Here is a 21049-nt window from a genome sequence, read left to right on the forward strand (position 1 = left end):
CTGCTTTCAGTCACATGCTGTATCAAATAGAATTGAGCCCACTGATGCACACATTTCAAACAAAGTAGAATAATTAGTTTAGTTATTAAATATAGCAGGTAGATTGTATGTATTTCTGAGGTGCAGAGGTGTAAAGTGCCTCTGCATGTATTCACTGACTTCCCAGAGCCACAGTGCTCTGTAACAGTGTCGGACTCTACTTGGATGGCTGCCTCAAGTTTAACATATGGCTTTAGTTAGGAGTCGGCTTTTCTCTGTGTGTCTCTGTGTCCAGTTGTATGTCTCTGTCTTTCTGTTTCTCACACACACTCAGTCAGAATGGAAAATGTAAAGCTGGTGGAAAATATTTGCAGACTTCTTTCAAGCTAAATGAGTCTTAGCAGTGATTTGACGGCCTGTCATGTGAATCAGAGCTGCAGATGAGAGTGTAAAACATACAAGCCACAAATGATTGTCTGACATAAAGGTAAGATTACCTGACACGGACAGAAACTGAAAGTGCATAGCCTACTCCCTACCTGTTTACACTTAGATGAGCAATGCAAATGCTCAGTACCTTGTCTTTTATAAAGCCCAAGTGTACATTATAGCTGCCACTTCGGAGTATATTAGAATGGCACATCATCACTATGGGAAGTTGTTGCCATGGCATCTTCATCAAAACACACTCTGACATCATCACAGCATGCCTCAGGTATTGGTCGATGGCCCACAGACATGATGACTGTAAAGGAAACTTGTTAAATTAACCGCAAGGAGTCAGCTTCCTTTCCGAACACAAACATGGAGTGGCTAGTTAACCCATTTGTGCTAAACAATGTACAATAACTTCTCATAGGTCTCAGCTGTGCTTCACACACTGTTGATGTTAATTAATCTTGATCCTACATGCCTACACATTGCACCACTATGACAGAGGCGTGAGTCAATGTCCAAACTGTTCTGTGGTAGCGCAGACTGTCTAGAAACAGGCTTTGTTTTGTTCTGTTCGTTTTGGGTCCGCTCACGTGGAAAGTCCCAGGCGTGTCCTGTCCTGGTGCAGGTCTCTCCACTGAGGCCTGCTTCAAGGTTAATACAATATTGAAAAGCAATGATGACTTTTTTTTTTTGCAATTACATTGCAGTGGCAGTGGTGGGCCCCCCTGAAACATCCATGTGCTGTTTTGCTCGCTTGGCTCGGTACTCTGAAGCTGTGGTTTCGGAAAATGGGACAACAGCAGCTTTTCCTCTGTTCTGCTCCGTATTTTCCCTTCCACCTTGTATGTCTCTCTCACACACACACACACACACACACACACACACACACACACACACACACACACACACACACACACACACACAGGCTCTTTATCAGCCTTAAGTTGACTCTTCATCCGGGAATTCTGGAATTTGGCTGCTGGTTTTCCATGGAAAACTTTAATGGAGAAAGCAGTAGTGCTTTGAACGTGAGATAGGAGTGTGTGATTTTACACCGCCAGACAAGCCAAGCATGTTCCGCTCTGTACAACATTTGTTCTACCAAGCACACTGAATGGCTTTTCAGTATGGTAGGCAGGGTCAGGGAGAGGGAACACACACACACACACACACAGGGCCAAACCTCAACTACAAGGCCACATTACAAGCCATACGTCTTACCTTACTGCCTCCATCCTTCTTTTCCTCTTCATTTATTCCCACTACTAGTTGATCTGTGTCTTCTCACTGTTTGTCTGCCTTTTCTACATCTGTCTTTCACACTATGACTGCTTTTTCCCGCTTAAAGCCAAGACATAATGTACAGTAGCATTGTGACTTAGCTTTGTTGGTATTTGTTAATACTGTATATTACTTTGTTTCAGTAGCCCTAGAGTTTTTTATCAGTGGGTACCTAATCCCGAACCGTATTATGTCTATATGCTTTTGTGGATGTTGATTACAAGAATAGTTTGACATTTTGGATAATATGCTTATCGCCAAGAGTAAGATGAGAAGATCAAATTACTCTTGTTTAAGAATAGAGCTAGTCAGGATGCTGTTAGCATAGCTTAGCATAAAGAAGTTACTGCAACCGGCTGTAAAAGCAGGTAAAGCCCAGTAAAGCCAAAAATGGACATTTTTACATTTCTGTTTGTGTACAGATTAAACAAATGAGCGTTATGGGTGCTTGGACCTCAGATAGAGCAATGCAAGCTGTTTATCTGAAAAAAATGTATTAGGTCAGAGTTGCAGGCTGTTTTTAAGACTATTTAAGAGTAATAGTGTTGTCCCAAAAAGTCAGTTAGAGAGTCAATATGCAGCTACAAAAGTCAGTCAACTAATCCATAAACACTCATGTCGACCAAGTTTCTATTCTGGGAAAATATGACTGTCTTGAGACACATTATGTTCGGGATTTGTTTATAAAAACAATGTACATGTGCTTTTCACATATGTGCTATACATACATGTGTGAGGATTTTAGGGTCAATGATGGGTGACACTGTGCATAGACCTCTTTGTATTTTCATTGCGTTTTATGACACAGTGAAACATTTGTGTGTAAATGTACTACGATTTAGTCCTCACAATTGCTATTGCTGACTAGATAAGATGTTATACAGATAATTTTCTTTTTAAACTAAGTCCAAACCATAGTTGTCCTAACAAGAACATCCTACAAACACAAAGTAGAATGATCTTCTGTAATTTCCCTTCAGGGGCTAGACAGTGTATTAATCACCCTCGTTTTCCTCATTTATTGTATGGCATTAATCTGTCTGAAGCTCCCCAAGACCTGTTCCAAACCAAACTCTCTCCATTTAGCTCCTGCCAACTGTTCAAACTAACAAATCCACATGCTCATCATCATTGTAATTATGGGAGAATTCAAATCAACCATCATTTTCTTTGCATGTTTCACAATAACTGCAACAAATCATTGCTCCATCTTCCACTATGCTAGTAGTTTAATAGTGATACTGCATGCAAGCACAACATGCTGCTGAAATTGCGGTTCAGACGGGGATGAGATGAGGGATGTTTTTTCCGCTTGGGAGATTTCAACCAAATTGTTGGGTTTGTGCAGTTGTTTGTTACGTCTGTGCCCGCCAGACATCCGCATGCAGGGTTTCTGTTCTGCTGTACATGTATGCAGCTAGACGATTGCCCTGAGCAATCATCAGCAGAGGGAATTTGCAGGGAGAGCAAGAGAGGTGGAAAGATGAAAGCAGAGATGAATGAGATGAGGGGTATATTTCTGCTACCAGGGCACTGTCCAGTGGAGGCAGACAGTGGAGACATATAGTAAATACAGTTGTAAGCAGACACGAGGCATGGACTCATTTGAACACCCACAAAGTTAAGTGTGTACATAGTAGCTGGTAATGAGTCAGAAGAATGACATGTCTTTTGCTGACACAATATGTCTTTTATTTAAGTTCTCAAAATGCGCTTAACGTTCCCTGGGGCACTCCTCGCCTTAGTGGTGTAGGATTGAGGGGGGGGGGGGTGCTATGAAAAGCATTCTGGTGGGTTTATCTGATTGAACACACATGCTCATTAAGCAAGTGGCACTGTAAACACAGGTGGACCGGTGGGAATGGCTGCTCTCATAAGCAAGCTCATAATAAGTGAGATAAGGATCTGAGATGGTCTGGCTGGGTTTGGGAGGCTATGGTTAATGCCCTGTGTGTGTGTGTGTGTGTGTGTGTGTGTGTGTGTGTGTGTGTGTGTGTGTGTGTGTGTGTGTGTGTGTGTGTGTGTGTGTGTGTGTGTGTGTGTGTGTGTATGTGTATGTGTATGTGTGTGTGTGTGTGTGTGTGTGTGTGTGTGTGTGTGTGTGTGTGTGCGTGCATGCGTGTGTGTGCGTGCACACGCATGTGTGGCTGTGGCTCATGGACCTCACAGCCTGGAAACATAGGCCGCTACACATGTTTGTACTATAAGTAAGCCATGTAATTACATGACGGTGTACATGTATCTTTGTGTGTGTGTACTTTCCTTCCTGTCCTGTTTTTGACATGTGTATGCGTGCACACATGCAGGGGTTTAATTGGGATTTGTTATGTGGAGGGACTCTGTGGGTTCAGGGTTGCTAGCTTCCAAAGATTGGAGACAAGGCCTGCCGCAAACTATCTTGCGTTTAAGTTTTTTAAGCAAAATATCAGAGCAATTTACTCCCTACCTTGCCATCCACATATCACTCTCTGTCATTAGTGCTGTCTGACTGACAAGTGAGGTCGCTTCTTCTTCTTTTTTCTGATTTATGGCAGGTGGCAACCAGCGTTAAGGTGCATTACCACCACCTAGACTAAGGTCGCTGATCTTCTTGGTAGCTTTTAAGGAAACCATTGACAGAAAAAAAGGTCACCCTGTGAAAGTTCTGATGTTCGCATGTTCTTGCATCACCTTATTTGGACTATGTTGCTCTAAAAAAACGTGTTTTAATCATTGTTTGAATTATCGAGACCGAGAATTGTGTAAAAATATATGAATTGTTGAAGATGTGCTAACTTAAGCACCCCCTGATGACATAGAATAGTTTTTTTAGTGTGCCATGAGAATGGCATCAGGTCACTACATCTCCTGAAAAGTGGAGAAGTAGATGGAAAACAGAGATCAACCAAAAGGAGAAAATTAGGCTAGTGGCAACAGATGGACATTCAGATTCAGACACATGAAGGCAAGTCAGACAAACACAAATTCATCAACACGTTATTATAACTGTGTTTTGCAGTTAACCAACATCAAATGGAAATCTTCGAAAACGTCGGTTCTCTCTACAACACTGCTTACCAACAGGGCTTTCACAAAAGTGGTCTGCCAGCACCTGGTGACATCTCGGTTTGTTTAATGTGTATTACTCATGTATTTTCATCCCAGTTCCAGGAGGCTTTTCCTCCTAGTGGTCTTTTGATGATGTGCAACAGATGATGTGAGGTGATAGCGAGACAGACAAGTTCTCCAACAGAACGCTCGGATTTGTGTTAGAAGCAGAGAAAATTTTATTTTAGTTTAATGATTAGGTCTGTGATGAAAAACTATCTAAAAATATTTATTTTATTTGAACTGTAATATTGGCACCAAATGTATTGTTGACACAGTTGCTGTACCTGTTTAAGTACTACAGTAATTGTGAAGTATAATGCTGACAATGGCAGTTTAAAGTGCTGGTATGACGTTGTAAAGCCAATGAGAGTGATCATGTAACATAATGAGAACAGGGATGCTGTGTCCTCTCCCGCTGCAGTCAGATGTCAGGGCTAAAGGATGGTTTACAGGAACTCAGGAAGTCTTGGCTTGGTACTCTGGAGATGTGGTTTAGGAAAACAGGACAACAGGAGTCTTTCCTTTCTTTCCTCTTCTGTTTTTTTTTTTTTTTTTTTTTCTTTCCTCTTATTTCTCTCTTGCTCTCGCAATCTATCAAACTGTGGTCTGGAAAGGAATGCCTTCCCCAACTTTGATTTAGTTGTTCTCCACTCTTTGTTGGGGGCCTTTCGTTGCTGGAGTCAGCAGAACTATAGAAAAGCACTATGTCAGGTTGTATTCAGTGTTGTAGTCTGCTCTGCAGGCGGAGGGAGGGACCTGCTATCTGACTCAAACAGGAAGGCATTTATATCCTCAACATGCCATGATCCTGGCACGGCCTTGCGAGCACCATTTCTCTATGAACACGGCCAATGGAAAGTCTGATCCCTTGACAGAAGGGCAGATTGATTCCTTGCATATGGCACTGGACTTGTCTGTCTGCCCTGTTATCGTTGACATGCATATTTTACTTTGCACAAAACTACACTTGTGGCTTGTCAGGTTTTTTCTTGTCTGTGTACTGTTTCAGAATTTCTGTGTTTACTTTCACCTGTCCATATGCTTCAACTAACTTCCCATGCCTCTTTATGTTTGTCTCTTTAGGGACAGAAAGGTTACCCTGGTCCACCTGGACTCCCTGGTGAGCCTGTAAGTATCTTTCTCTATTCCATCATTACCTTTTTCCCTGGCTTTAATACTATGTAAATGCTGTTCTCCCATGTCACTGCTATTCTTTACACTTCCATTAATCCCACACATCTTGCAATTTATGCCAAGATGATGTAATGTTTTTGTCCATATCATATCTATCTATCTATCTATCTATCTATCTATCTATCTATCTATCTATCTATCTATCTATCTATCTATCCACACACACACACACATACACTACCGGTCAAAAGTTTTAGAACACCCCAATTTTTTTAGTTTTTTATTGAAATTTTAGCAGTTCAAGTCCAATGAATAGCTTGAAATTGTACAAAGGTAAGTGGTGAACTGCCTGAGGTTTAAAAAAAAGTAAAAAATAATGTACATTTCAGAATTTTACAAAAAGGCCTTTTTCAGGGAACAAGAAATGGGTAAACAACGTAAAGCTGTTCTGCAGCAATGGAGGTTGATCAAGCTTTGACAGTTGGTGCTTCCAATTCCCACAAGTGTTCCAACTCGTCTGGATTACTTACAACCCCCTCTGTTTGTATAAAAGTATTGTTGGAACACACTACGGTACCGTACCCTCGTGAGCATTATTTGAACAGTATTGTACTGCATAAAGTAGTGTGTTGCTATAAAAATGGCGGGAAAAAGGCAATTAACAACCGGATGCAAAAAGGATGGTTCCTCAGTGTGTGACATCAACTGTCAAACGTGGAGGAGGAAGCATGATGGTCTGGGGCTGTTTTGCTGGATCCACGGTCGGTGATTTGTACAGAGTGAAAGGCACCCTGAACCAAAACGGCTACCACAGTATTTGGCAGCACCATGCAGTACTCTCTGGTATGCGCCTAGTTGGTCAGGGGTTCATCCTACAGCAAGATAATGACCCAAAGATTGTTCATTTGTTCTATTCTTTCATTTCAGAGTACAATAAGACATTGAACTGCATGAATTTCAATAAAAACCTGGAATAATTGGGGTGTACCGGTAGAGTGTGTGTGTATATATATATATATATATATATATATATATATATATATATACGCAAAGCTCGGCATTTATCAATTTGGACGTGAGCGTAGGCTGCGATCAAATCTCACGTCTGGTCTGAACTCGTGTACGCAAGTTTCTGAGTCAGCGTGGCCTTGCAGTGCAGCATATAATCAGTTTAACAGGAGAAGTCATCAGTTGATCACTTATCAGCAATGTCAGATCTGGCTCTTTTAGAAGACCTCTATGAGCCGGTACAATAGTGCACACGTGCCACGGTGGAGCGCTCCATCGGATTGTTTAAGGGCAGATGGCTCGCATCAGTGGGGGGGGGACCCTATACACGGCAGAAAAAGTCTGCAACATTGTTTTAGCCTGTGGAGTTCTGCACAACATCTCGCAGGGAAACTGGGTGCCATAAATGTAGCGATGGAGCCAAATGACCCGATGCCCAGAGAGCAGTGTCCAGAACAGCCCCAACTGAAGGAGACAGGATATTATTATTCCTCGCTTTTAAAAGGTAGCCTATAGTGTTATGTTTGGCAATGATATTCATAGGCTACAGGAAACATGACGATGCACAACATTTTTATTTATTATTCAGGTTTTCATTTCGAGAAGGACAAGAGGGTCGCCTCCCTACGCCTGCGGGTTGTGGGGGAGAAAACTCTGACTGTTGTTTGTGCATATGCACCAAACAAGAGTTCGGAGTATTCGGCCTTCTTGGATACCTTGACTGGAGTCCTGCATGGGGCTCCAGTGGGGGACTCCATTGTTCTGCTGGGGGACTTCAACGCGCACGTGGGCAATGATTGAGACACATGGAGAGGCGTGATTGGGAGGAACGGCCTCCCTGATCTAAACCAGAGTGGTTGTTTGTTGTTGGACTTCTGTGCTAGTCATGGATTGTCTATAACGAACACCATGTTCGAACATAGGGATGCTCATAAGTGTACTTGGTACCAGCGCACCCTAGGCCAAAGGTCAATGATCGATTTTATAATCGTTTCATCTGATCTGAGGCCGTATGTTTTGGACACTCGGGTGAAGAGAGGGGCGGAGCTGTCAACTAATCACCATCTGGTGGTGAGTTGGGTCAGGGGGTGGGGGAAGACTCTGGACAGACCTGGTAAGCCCAAACGGGTAGTGTGGGTAAATTGGGAACGTCTGGAGGAGGCCCCTGTCTGACAGACTTTCAACTCACACCTCCGGCGGAGCTTTTCGTGCATCCCTGTGGAGGCTGGGGGCATTGAACCCGAGTGGACAATGTTCAAAGTTTCCATTGCTGAAGCTGCGGCGAGGAGCTGTGGTCTTAGGGTCTTAGGTGCCTCAAGGGGCGGTAACCCACGAACACCGTGGTGGACACCGGTGGTCAGGGAAGCCGTCCGACTGAAGAAGGAGTCTTTCCGGGATATGTTATCCCAGAGGACTCCGGAGGCGGTTGCAGGGTACCGAAGGGCCCGAAGGGCTGCAGCCTCTGCCGTGAAAGAGGCAAAGCAGCGGGTGTGGGAGAAGTTTGGAGAAGACATGGAGAAGGACTTTCGGTCGGCACCAAGGTGCTTCTGGAAAACTGTTCGCCACCTCAGGAGGGAGAAGCGGGGAACCATCCAAGCTGTGTACAGTAAGGATGGGACACTGTTGACCTCAACTGAGGAGGTAATAGGGCGGTGGAAGGAGCACTTTGAGGAACTCCTGAATCCGACTAATACGCCCTCTATGTTAGAGGCAGAGCTGGAGGATGATGGGGGATCATTGCCAATTTCCCAGGTGGAAGTCACTGATGTAGTCAAACAACTCCTCAGTGGCAAAGCCCCTGGGATTGATGAGATCCGTCCAGAAATGCTCAAGGCTCTGGGTGTGAAGGGGCTGTCCTGGTTGACACGCCTCTTCAACATTGCGTGGAAGTCTGGGACAGTGCCAAAGGAGTGGCAGACCGGGGTGTGTGCCAATTACAGGGGTATCACACTTCTCAGCCTCCCTGGTAAAGTTTACTCCAAGGTGCTGGAAAGGAGGGTTCGGCCGATAGTCGAACCTCAGATTGAAGAGGAACAATGCAGATTCTGTCCTGGTCGTGGAACAACAGACCAGATCTTTACTCTCCAAGGATCCTGGAGGGAGCCTGGGAGTATGCACAACCGGTCTACATGTGTTTTGTGGATCTGGAAAAGGCGTATGACCAGGTCCCCCGGGAGATACTGTGGGAGGTGCTGCGGGAGTATGGGGTGAGTTTTTTTTTTCTCAGGGCCCTCCAATCTCAATCCCAAATCCCAAAGTGAGAGCTGTGTCCGGGTTCTCGGCAGTAAATCGGACTCGTTTCAGGTGAGGGTTGGCCTTCGCCAGGGCTGCGCTTTGTCACCAATCCTGTTTGTAACATTTATGGACAGGATATCAAGGCGTAGTCGGGGTGGGGAGGGGTTGCGGTTCGGTGGGCTGGGGATCTCATCGCTGCTCTTTGCAGATGATGTGGTCCTGATGGCATCATCGGCCTGCGACCTTCAGCACTCACTGGATCGGTTCGCAGCAGAGAGTGAAGCGGTTGGGATGAGGATCAGCACCTCTAAATCTGAGGCCATGGTTCTCAGCAGGAAACCGATGGAGTGCCTACTCCAGGTAGGGAATGAGTCCTTACCCCAAGTGAAGGAGTTCAAGTACCTTGGGGTTTTGTTCGCGAGTGAGGGGACAATGGAGCGGGAGATTGGTCGGAGAATCGGCGCAGCGGGTGCGGTATTACATTCAATTTATCGCACCGTTGTAGATTTAAAAGAGAGCTGAGCCAGAAGGCAAAGCTCTCGATCTACCGGTCAGTTTTCATTCCTACCCTCACCTATGGTCATGAAGGCTGGGTCATGACCGAAAGAATGAGATCCAGGGTACAAGCGGCCGAAATGGGTTCCCTCAGGAGGGTGGATGGCGTCTCCCTTAGAGATAGGGTGAGAAGCTCAGTCATCCGTGAGGAGCTCGGAGTAGAGCCGCTGCTCCTTCGCATCGAAAGGAGCCAGTTGAGGTGGTTCGGGCATCTGGTAAGGATGCCCCCTGGGCGCCTCCCTAGGGAGGTGTTCCAGGCACGTCCAGCTGGGAGGAGGCCTCGGGGAAGACCCAGAACTAGGTTGAGGGATTATATCTCCAACCTGGCCTGGGAACGCCTTGGGATCCCCCAGTCGGAGCTGGTTAATGTTGCTCGGGAAAGGGAAGTTTGCTGGAGCTGCTCCCCCCGCGACCTGACACCGGATAAGCGGACGAAGATGGATGGATGGATGAGGTTTTCATTTCTATGTCGTGAACGATTTATTTCTGCCATTGACCGAGTTATTTCGGCTTGTTTTCCTAGCCCCTCTGCTGTCAGGAGACAGGGTCGTGGTGGTGGTCCAGCACGGGGGGGCGGAGGACACGCGCTCTCCCTCAGCTGTTGTCTCGTTCTGACTCATGAAAAAAAACATGAGTAAAATAAAAGACACTGCATAAACTCCGCTACCGTGTGTTTATTTAAATATAGGTACACCATGTAGGCCTAAGAGATTGCAATAAGCCTGTATATTACTATTAGGACTATAGAAAATGCGTCATGGATGTATAAATTAAATAGGCTAAACTTCAGCTGGAGTACGATTTACTACGGCAACACTGTTGACCGCATCAGTGATCTCTTTCCATCTCTTTTTTCTACAGCCTTTAATAACAGTTTTCAGGCTGCCAAAAAGTACACACGTTAGTGCAAATGAACCAGAGATATCAGGGTTTCAATCTCCACCTCTGAAAAGTGCTGCTTCTCAGCCGGATTACGTCTCGCCATGTTGTAAATTGTAGGGGCGAGGCCTCAAAACCGAGAATATATTGGGGCGTGATATTTAAATTACGATCGTTTCCAGCCGCAGAATTTATCAATGTACGACCATTCTCACGCTCTGATTGGTGTGATACGAACGTTTCATGAATCACACGTGAAGCCTGTCGTAAGAGGATTTCTGCGCTCATATCTGCGCTGGTTTCTACGTTAGGTTGATAAATGAGGGCTAATGGGAGGCCTTTGAAGGCGTGTACCCGGCATGGCAACGATTCAGAGGCCATTTGGCCACAATATATATATATATATATATCATATACCCTTATCAGTGACTAATCCCTCATATTCTCACGTCTCACCTCATTCTTTAAAAGCTCAGTCATCATCCACTCCATCTGTGTGTATGTGTGTGTTTGTGTGCACGCAGCAAGCATGCCTGAGGTGAAGCCAGATTAGATTAGCCTGTTATGAAGTACTGGTGAGGATAGACATCTGGCCAAAGTGCTGTGCTGCAGCGCTGCTCTCCAGGATATCAGAAAGCGATGCCAAAGAGAGAGAAAATAGAGAGAAGAGAAACTGGAACAAGCCAACTAGGCCAACAGTGACACACTCACGGCTATAACACCGCAGCTCTGGAGAAAGTTTTCCTTTGTGTGACTTTCTGTCTCTGGACAACGTTCGGCCTCTCCTACAGCATGTGTCCTTGATGCTATCTCAATCGTGTGTGTGCATGTCATTTCTCTTATAGTCTCTTTCTACTCTATCTGTCCCTCTTTCTTTAAACTATGGAAATCAATTCAACAAACTCTTTTATTCACTGCTACAAGTGGGAGGAGACATGACTCTGGCTGTTTAGTCCAGCCCAAAAGGACTATTTTAAGTATGGAGCATCCAGCCTCTTGTCCAGGGCTATTTTCAGTCAGGCTGTCAGGGTCATACTACTGTTGGTATTAAGGAAAGGCCTGAGTCATGGAAAGCAGAGTGGAACATTTTCCTCATTGTCACAGGGTTTTGAGCAAGTCCCCGTTCTCCGGGTGACGTCACCTGCACAGGGAGTTCCCGCACTACTTATCCTGGAGGAGTACTCTTGCTCTCTCACCGCCATGTCCTGTCACTCTGTCCATCCTCGAACACCCCCTTCTTTCCCACAGAGCTGCTACTGATGATGATGATGATGATGACGGCTCTAGCCCTGAGTCTGAATCACCGTAGCAGCAGTGATAGAATAATAAGCACAACTGTTTGGCAGTGTGGACTCTCCAGCTATTAAGAGCAAAGACCAGCTGGTGTTGATAAGTCTTTGTTACTGTAATACGCCATAGGCCGCGCTCAGAGCCCCACTTCACTGCTGGTCAGTTAAAGATCCAAACCTCAGTCAGTCAAAATCTTGTCTGGTTTTAACTGGCTGCATTATGCACTATATGTATCCAAGAGAGGGAATGGCAAGTAGTGCACCTGGCTGCACATCCGGAGCGTGTCAAAGGAAGTTATACATGAACACTTCACTCTGCGAATTTTGGATACAGTCTGCTGCACACACACGCGTGCGCGCACACACACACACACACACACACACACACACACACACATACACACACACACACACGCACAAACCACACACACAAACCACACTCCTAATTAGCTTCTATGAACAGTCCACATCTCATTAACTCTTAGCAGTAACCATGAGTCCTGGTACCCAACAGATATACTTGGTAGGAATGGTAGTATTTACATTTACTCACGTACGGTACTTAAGTACCAGTTTAAAATACTTAAGTATTTTAATTTCATGCCACTTATATTATATTATATTATATTATATTATATTTCTACTCCACTACAATTCAGAGGCAAATCTTGTAGTTTTGCTACATTTATTAAACAGTTATAGTTACTAGTTACATTACACATTTTATGGATTTTATATCCAAAACCTACGATCAACTATCAAATATCATGTTCAAAATATCATGACCATCATTGTTAATAATAAATTAAAATACAGTAAAAACAGCATAAAACAACACAACAGTAAAAACAATAACACTAACATCACAAACTACAACAGTAAATTGCAACTTTCTGTGCACCTGATTGTATCAATAATAATAGTATATATATCGACGACGTTTCATTTCCAGGATTGTTTGATATATATTTGATAACTTATTCCAAAGCCTGGCAAGGATAAAAGATTACTAGACAATCTAAGACCAATTAAACTACTCAACACAGCTTATAAACTGCTTTCCGGATGTAAGACTGAAACTAGGTTCTTCCCAGATAATAAATGAAACTCAATTTGGGTTTCCTGGTAGAAGATCTATCCACAATAACATAAAACTGGTTTTAGATTTGATTGATTACAGTCATGTGTTTATAGAGAGTGGATTTATTCTATTTCTAAGATTTTACAAAGCCTTTGATTCAGTGAAACACCCATTTATTTAAAAAAACTTTTAAAGACTCTTTTCTTTGTTGGACTTACATTCCCTACTTATTAGTTATTTTTCTTTCTTTATTTGTTATGTTTTGTCTCTACCTCAAAGCTGTCAACACTTTTCAACAATTGTGCAATCACATAGTGCCTTAATTGTCTGTATTGACTATTGTACAATAAAAAAATAAAATAATGAAAATTCCAGGATTGTTCAGGTGCCGCCGGAAATTTTGCCGGAGATGTCCCTCATTTTCGGCCAGATGTCCGTTACCTTCCGCTTTCTTTGTGTTGGCATTCTAAACTCTGGTTGATTTATGAGGACTAACTACTCCTCAGATCTCTGCAGGGTAAATCCAGACAGCTAGCTAGACTACCTGTCTAATCTGAATTTTCTGTTGCTCGACTAAAACAACTTTTGAGCGAGCACACGTTCCACCAAAAAAATTTCCTTCCCGAGGCTATTTAACAGAGGCACCGTCATTGTGTCCGGCGCCGCCCAAGACCATTGTGATTGTTTTAAAGAAATGCCAATAAACCAGAGCACGTTTTTCTCCCATCCACGAATGTTGTGTGGACTAGCCAGACCCTCCTCCGCAGCGCTGTGAATGAAGGTCTGGCAATGCGAGAGTACAGTTATAATAATATAAAGTATAACAGTATATCATTCACAGGGGCATTTAGTACTTTTGATACTTTGAGTTCATAGCTGATAATAGCTACACACTTTTAGCGTGCAAACACTCCTTCAATTCATGCCCTTGTTGTACAGTAGTTGGCTCTTTTAACTGTAGCTCCTGTGCGCTGTCTACTTCTCGGAAACTGTCTGCCACTGTGCAGAATGGCCTGCCTGTGTTTGCTTTACTGTCATTTTGATCACCCACCCCACCTCTCTCCATCACCATCTCACCTTCATCCTCTCTCTCTCTCTCTCTCTCTCTCTCTCTCTCTCTCTCTCTCTCTCTCTCTCTTCCCTGCAGGGAGAACAAGGTCCAGTCGGAAGCCCAGGTGCCAAAGGTTATCCTGGCAGGCAGGTGCAGTAAATCCTCTGCTGTGACTGGTACAGTTGTAGTCAGGGCCATAGTAAGGGCAGATGGCCAAGTTCAATTAGGTTATGTTGAACAGCTGATTTGGAGGGAAATAGTTGGGTAAATACTGAGGCGTTGAAATATAAAAAAGAAATGAAGTGACCCATCTACAGTATGTGGGTTTACTGGCATATTTACAAGGAACTGTAAATAATACATACACATTAACTAAATTAATTGAATAGAATGCATCTTAAATTTGTTTGGTAGACTAAGTCTTTGGCCTGCCACGTTTTCATGCCATTATGAGGCACAATAACAAACACATTCACAGTGTATTTTAGAAAAACATTACAGTATGTGTTGAGCCGCTGAAATAAATTTCCTCTATTTGTTTTTCAGGGTTTACCCGGGCCTATAGGACCAATGGGGCCTAAAGGCGTTCGGGTAAGTTAACTCAACGTCTTCCCTTCAAGTGTGTCAATCAAGTTTGATTTTATCTATCTAAATTGCTAACATTGGTTCTTTGACAGGCCAGTGAACTTGTTTATAGGGAAGGCAGTCTGCCTGACAGCTTTCTGACACTTTTTATTTTGCAATATTTAGAGGAGACTCAGTTAAGACATGTAGAAAAATGTTTAATTAAAGGTTGCAAACTGTTGGTATTTTGTGCTGTAAAACTGTTGTTGCATGAGGACATGCATGTGCACGTAGATGCAACAACATCCAAAGTGCATACATGTATGAGAGCATACATGCCACTTTGGTGGCATCCACCTCTGCACACATAAACACATTCATACACACTCACTCAACCAGTGTATTCAACATTGTATTACTGTATACAGACACTTTCTGAAAGACTGTGCATACAAACAAACTCACAAACACAAACAGGGATTTTTATGTTGCGTTCCAATAAAGGTTCTTTATCAGCTCCCCTTTGGCTGCACCAAAGCCTCCCCTGCCCCCACTGGCTGGAATTTCCTGTTTAAGCTCTTATGAGGCCCTGCTGTCTTAAGGAGGCATTCTAGTCCTCTCTCTCTCTCTCACTGAACCACCTTTCCAAATATTCTGCACTCTCTTTTGCAGCATACTCCATATTGTGTGCCCGTAAACCAACCCAACTCGTGCTTGCCTGAGACTAGCATCTACCTGTTCCTCCACTGTTCAACTGTTGTGGTGTTTGTGCTTGTGTTCCTGTGTGTGTCTACCCCTGCACCGACAGCTCAGTGTGATGTCCTGGCTATCTTCAGAGATCCCTGGCGTGAGGGTATGTGCCCTTGGACTACATCGTGGAAGCCAGCACCATGCAGTCCATGGGCATATACACTTGCCTCATGGCTTGGTTCTTCATGGAAGTCCACCCTATCCATGCTGGACCCTCCAACCCTGAAACCCAGCCCTAGAGCCAATGGAAGTTGCTGTTCCTCCTGCTGCTTTTGTGGCGTCCAAATACTCACATCCCATATTACTCCTCTCTCTTCTTTTTCCCACCTTCCTCTCTCCTCTCCTCTCCTGCAGGGTTTCATTGGAATCCCGGGGCTTTTTGGCCTGCCTGGGCCTGATGGCGAAAGAGTGAGTTCTTGTCAAATGTGTATTTTTCTCTCAAGCACACTCAATAATTGCAAAAATGTACAGTGACCAACTGAACCCAGGTAATGGGCCCTATGAGATGAGTGAGTGCCTGTCTTGCCATTTCATTCAGCTGTCTTAAGTCACTGTGTGGGAGTGTTGATGACTCATATGATAAAAGCCCCCTTTTAGAGCCTTTAAACTGCCTGAACTCATCAAGGCCTCCTCCTTCTGTACAGCCTCTAAAACATGAAGCGATTAGCCTACTTATGACATGCTCCAGGAGGTTGCGTCAGCACAGGGCAGGCTGTAATCAGGATCTCTCCAGCCAGCCAGCCAGCCAGTTTGCGAGATCACTCATACCTTAGCTCCACACAACAGACTGTGTCTGCCTGTCTTCTCCCAGGAGAAACTGGTGTTTATTTAACATATATATCTATGAGCTGGAGGCCTGAATCCCTCATAATAGGCTGGGGAAATTTTGGATAGGCTGCAGGCAAGAGATTAGAGAAGCTTACAGCTTTGGCTTTTTGATTGTGTGTTTTGGTCTTGAATCAGTTATGCTAAAGAGTGTTATGCTTTGGTTTTGATATGGTTTTTACATATTGTCTTTCTTCTTTGTTTTTCTATCTTCCTTGAACCCTTTCCTTTCCCACTTCTGCTTTGTTTTCTATTCCACCTCTGCTCTCTCTTGTTTTAATTTTCAGGGCATTCCCGGTGAACCAGGGAAGAGGGGCAAGATGGGTAGGCCGGTAAAGTTTTGTCTCAACATACTTTACAGATAATCTTTTCAAATTGTGATGAATTGTGCTTGGCTGACTGTGAATGTTTTTTAAAGGATAAGACTCATTTGGGGAGATACTGACAGATATCAAACAACGTTCAAGTGAGGCAATGATTAAATTAGCACCACAATGAAGTTTCATTCTTCTATTTGGCTCATATTAAGAGCTTTTGCTACAAGGACTCCATCACCTACACTACACGTGAAAATTGATAAGGTCTGGATTTACGTCATTGTGTCAACGCAATATTTCCATGGTGGTTGGAAGGGTTAACTGCAGCCTGAATACATGTGGAGTCCCACCAGCCACATTTCGAGGTCTTGAATGCAACAAGAAAAAGGTGTTTGTTGGAATAAAGGGCTTTTGGTCCCCGTCCCCAGCATGGAGCCAAGCCATTTGGAGGAAGCCGTCCGATCTGTTGTGTGTGTCAGATAGTGTTCAAAAGTCAGTTTGAGAAAGAGTGTGTAACCCTGAAACTCACTGCTGAGGTCATTCTGCAGCTGTTTCTTATTGGCTTTTCAGTAAATAAGGCATTTATAGACCAAAACGCCTGAACACACGCATGCCAGTGTCCACTTAGTGTGAGGTTCTGAGAACTGCAGCTTATTCTGTAATTAGGCAAATGTTTAGGAAGTAGCTGGGGATGCAAATTCACCATGCGTGAGGCTTTGGATTGCATGTTTGCATCCGATTTTTCTGTTGTGTTTGTGTGTTCTCCCCACTCAAATAGGGCTGCATTCCAAGACTCGTGAGCTTATTCAGTTTTTCTGCAACATTTTGTTTTGGCACAGGTCATGCAAAACTTAAAGTATTCACTATTCATATGGAAGTGCTGTCATCACAGCTTGGTCTTATACTGCTCCAAGCACATCCTGGATGATTTTATGACAACCGCAGGACTGCTATTCAAGGCCAAAAACAAATTAATGACAGTGTATCACAATCCATAACATTGTTTATGCAGTTTCACACTAAAAAGAATAGAGTAGCAGGGGAGTCCTGTAATTTTGATCATTTAAAAAGGCCACTTTAAGTGCTACAGCCCTTTTATAGCTGACGTGTACGCAAGTGAAAAAGACACAAATCATCATCTTTTGATTTCAGTGGTCCTGCATGGAAAAAGGAAAGCTAGGACACTTACAAGATGATCCCTAAGAGATAATCCCTCTCCTCCCTGGCGGAGGACAAAGAACAGAAAAACTGAACTGCAGCCAGACATTTAATGGCCATACACACACAATGCTTGTGCTCTGTCGAGGAAACGCACACACAATCAGTCTGCAATCTACCAAAGAGTGATGAGGGAATAGATATATCTAAAACAGTGGAGAGCCTAAAAAGTTTCCGAAGCGCATCGCCAAGAGTTCTCAACTTCACTTTTTAGAGTTTGTTTGTCTTTTTTAAGGTTGTCTTTATCAGGCTCATCAGTTGCAGTTCTTTTACATCAACCCGGTATCTGATTGCTGCTGCGGTGTGTTACTATTTGATCTCCAAACCGAAGAACAGGGTTCTCTCACATCATGTTAAAGCAGGCTTGTATGACTCTCATCAAAGGCTTTTTTTAAGTGCTTTACTTGGCAGAGATACGTTTCCCACATTTGTCCTTAGTTTGTACGGCAGCTGTGACAGCTGTATGATTTATCCTTTGGGTCACTGTCATGCTTCATAGATTTCTGCTGCACTTGTGCTTCCCCCTATGCGCACAATCTCTTAGAACCATAAAGCAGTCCCATGCAGTGTTTTGGTGGGATCCCAAATTTTATTTAATGGCCTAATAGGAACGGAAAAGAGCTTTTTGTTACACTGTACAATTACAGCATTTAGTAAGTTTTGTTCATGTCATTGACCTGATGGGATGTGTCAGTAGATGGAAGGATACGTGAAAATTAGCATACCATCAGTCACAAGGATTTATTTTTGTTTGAATATGAAGTCAAAAATATCCAAAACTCCAACTCAAATACAAACAGTTACATTTAGTCAGCAGATTCTATTCTAAAGCAAGCCACAGATTAAAATAAGTATGCATGCTGTTTATCTAAAACATCTCTACTATTCCAAAAATAACTGCCATTTTCTGAAGGTATCTACAGTAATTGCCATTTTTGAACAATGTGTGGAGGCCACAACAGCAGGACCTAGTCATTATGAGTGTTTCTGGATGGTCTGGGTTTAAGATGCATTGGCGCTTGTGCTTTCTGCAGATGTGGTTTGTCTTTGCTTCACCACCAACTGTTAGCATACCTCAGATTAGCATCCCGTTTACTGCTAAATGGACAGAGTAATTACTTGGCGCTTTCTTGTTGCATTTAGAAAGTGTACTCAGCCTAAATAGAACAGTTGTTTGCCCACACCCTACAGCTGATAGATTTAATGCATATAATGGGGCAATTATGCTCTTAGTTTGTACATATTTCAGATTGCTTTATATCTAATGTTATGTTTGACTCAGACAAATTGTTATAATTGCTGTGGAATTACAGTAGCAGCACTCTTTGTTGTGTAACAGTCAGCGGTATTTGTGAACACACGCTCTGTAAATTTGACTCCATGGTTAAAGACATAATAATTTACTCCATAATTTAAACACACCCTCCTCCAATGAAAAGCACATTTTTGTCATATTTTACAACAAGTGTCTTTAATTCTGTAATTGCAGAACTATATATGGAGTAACTATTTTTACTGTACATTAAAGCGGCTATAACCAAAATATTTTCTTTTATTAACAATAGATCAAATTACTACTTTTATGTGATTTATCTTTCCCTCCGCTCTATGGAGATTTATAGCATCTTTCAGCTCATTGTTTTGGTTTTATGGTACATAACTTTACTGTTTTGTTTCATCGTCAGTGCTCTCATAGTTTCGATTTCAGATGCAGCAGGCAGGTAGCTGCGCAGCACCGAACAGCAGACAGACAAAATAAGCAACTAGCTGGTGATAGATAATAGATAGTGGCGCATTTAGCAGCTAAAGAGACAGATATTTCCCTCAGGAGTTGGTAGAGACCAAACAGAACTGAAAAGGTGGCGAGAAACACGACTCTAAATGAAAGCAAATGTTGCTCCGTATCTGCTGGATGTGTAAATAAGAAAATGTTTGCTACAAAGTGGCCAAATAATTAGATATTACATGTTTAATAAAGCAGACAGTAGGCTACATATATAAAAGAATAGGACCCTTTAAATGTAATGGATGTCTGAGTTTGATTGTCACAGCCGAACATAAAAGCTCCTCTCTCTCTCTCTCTCTCTCTCTCTCTCTCTCTCTCTCTCTCTCTCTCTCTCTCTCTCTCTCTCTATCTATCTATCTATCTATCTCTCTCTCTCTCTCTCTCTCTCTCTGTCCTTAGGGGTTTCCAGGGGACTTTGGGGAGAGAGGACCACCTGGACCAGATGGAGAGCCAGTATGTCACACACTCAGTCACCTAAATACATAACCATAATCCACGTGTTTACACACACAAACACACAGCCCTCCCAGACACACAAACAGAGCAGTGGTTTCACTCACACACTCACCCCCTGCTGTTTTAGTACTGACGTTTTGGCAGTGCTGGTGAGTAAATCACCTGGCAGTCCTGCAGTTTTTTTCTCTTTCATTTAAGGTTAGTTTTTTGCTCTGGACAAGTTTTACTGCTGTATTTTATTTCATCCTATCCCGATAATTTTACTTGGCAGTCACTTTCAAAAACCTGCAGTAGTAAGCAGATGCCAGTAAGCTCGCTTGGCTTTCAAATGCAACCTTTTCCATTCTCCAATGTAAACTGGCCGCCAACACACACAAAAATACACGCATGCACACACACGCGCGCACACACACACAAACACACACACAAATGCAGTATTATTAGGAGGTGATATCCAAGAATAGTAAATTATGTAATAGGATGTTTTGAGTAATACTTATTTGATTTTAGCATTTTCACTATTTCTGGATATTGTCATTCTGACAAATGTAGCACTTCATCAGTCAGAGTGGTAAACTCTTAAATGAAAACATAAACACATCAGCCAGTTGCTCTTTAACACACTTATAAACATAAAGCATATTCATGTTTGAAGAAAGACTTTGCTCACACATCCTTGATTTTTCCAGCGGTTCAGTCCTGTAGATCACACAACTGAACTCCAAATAAATCCTTTCTTAGCTCTGCTGTGTTTTTTTCCCCCTGAGAGCAAGGCCACGTCTTCCAGAGTATGAATTCTGCATCAGATGTTAGGCCATATTTTGAATAATCCGTACAAAGAGTTCATGAAATCCACGGTGACATCCTTTACATATACACATCCAGTAGGCAATTTAGTATTTTGTTTTCTTCACGTGCGACTAGCGAAGCGCCCATAATCCTCTCCCTTAGCTATATAATTTAGAGAATATAATAGATCCAAGACTAAACTGACAGAAGGGCGGGAATCCGAGAAAAGTCACAAATCTATCTGCTGCTTCAGCACCACAGACAGCGCCAAGGATTTATTAATACACAGCACAGTTAGGCTACTTATATTTCAGAGACATGAGG

General features: G+C 43.1%; 1 protein-coding gene across 1 annotated transcript in view; it reads left to right on the forward strand.

The window, feature by feature from the left end:
• col27a1a (collagen, type XXVII, alpha 1a) overlaps positions 1-21049 on the forward strand; it is a 77501-nt gene that overhangs the window by 25506 nt on the left and 30946 nt on the right. Inside the window, exons 8-13 of the mRNA XM_028601756.1 lie at positions 5872-5916; positions 14117-14170; positions 14567-14611; positions 15689-15742; positions 16447-16491; positions 19880-19933. Coding sequence (XP_028457557.1) covers positions 5872-5916; positions 14117-14170; positions 14567-14611; positions 15689-15742; positions 16447-16491; positions 19880-19933 — 297 coding nt within the window. The remainder of the gene's footprint in view (positions 1-5871; positions 5917-14116; positions 14171-14566; positions 14612-15688; positions 15743-16446; positions 16492-19879; positions 19934-21049) is intronic.

This window comes from Perca flavescens, chromosome 16 (assembly GCF_004354835.1).
Source record: "Perca flavescens isolate YP-PL-M2 chromosome 16, PFLA_1.0, whole genome shotgun sequence".
Classification (NCBI taxonomy): domain Eukaryota; kingdom Metazoa; phylum Chordata; class Actinopteri; order Perciformes; family Percidae; genus Perca; species Perca flavescens.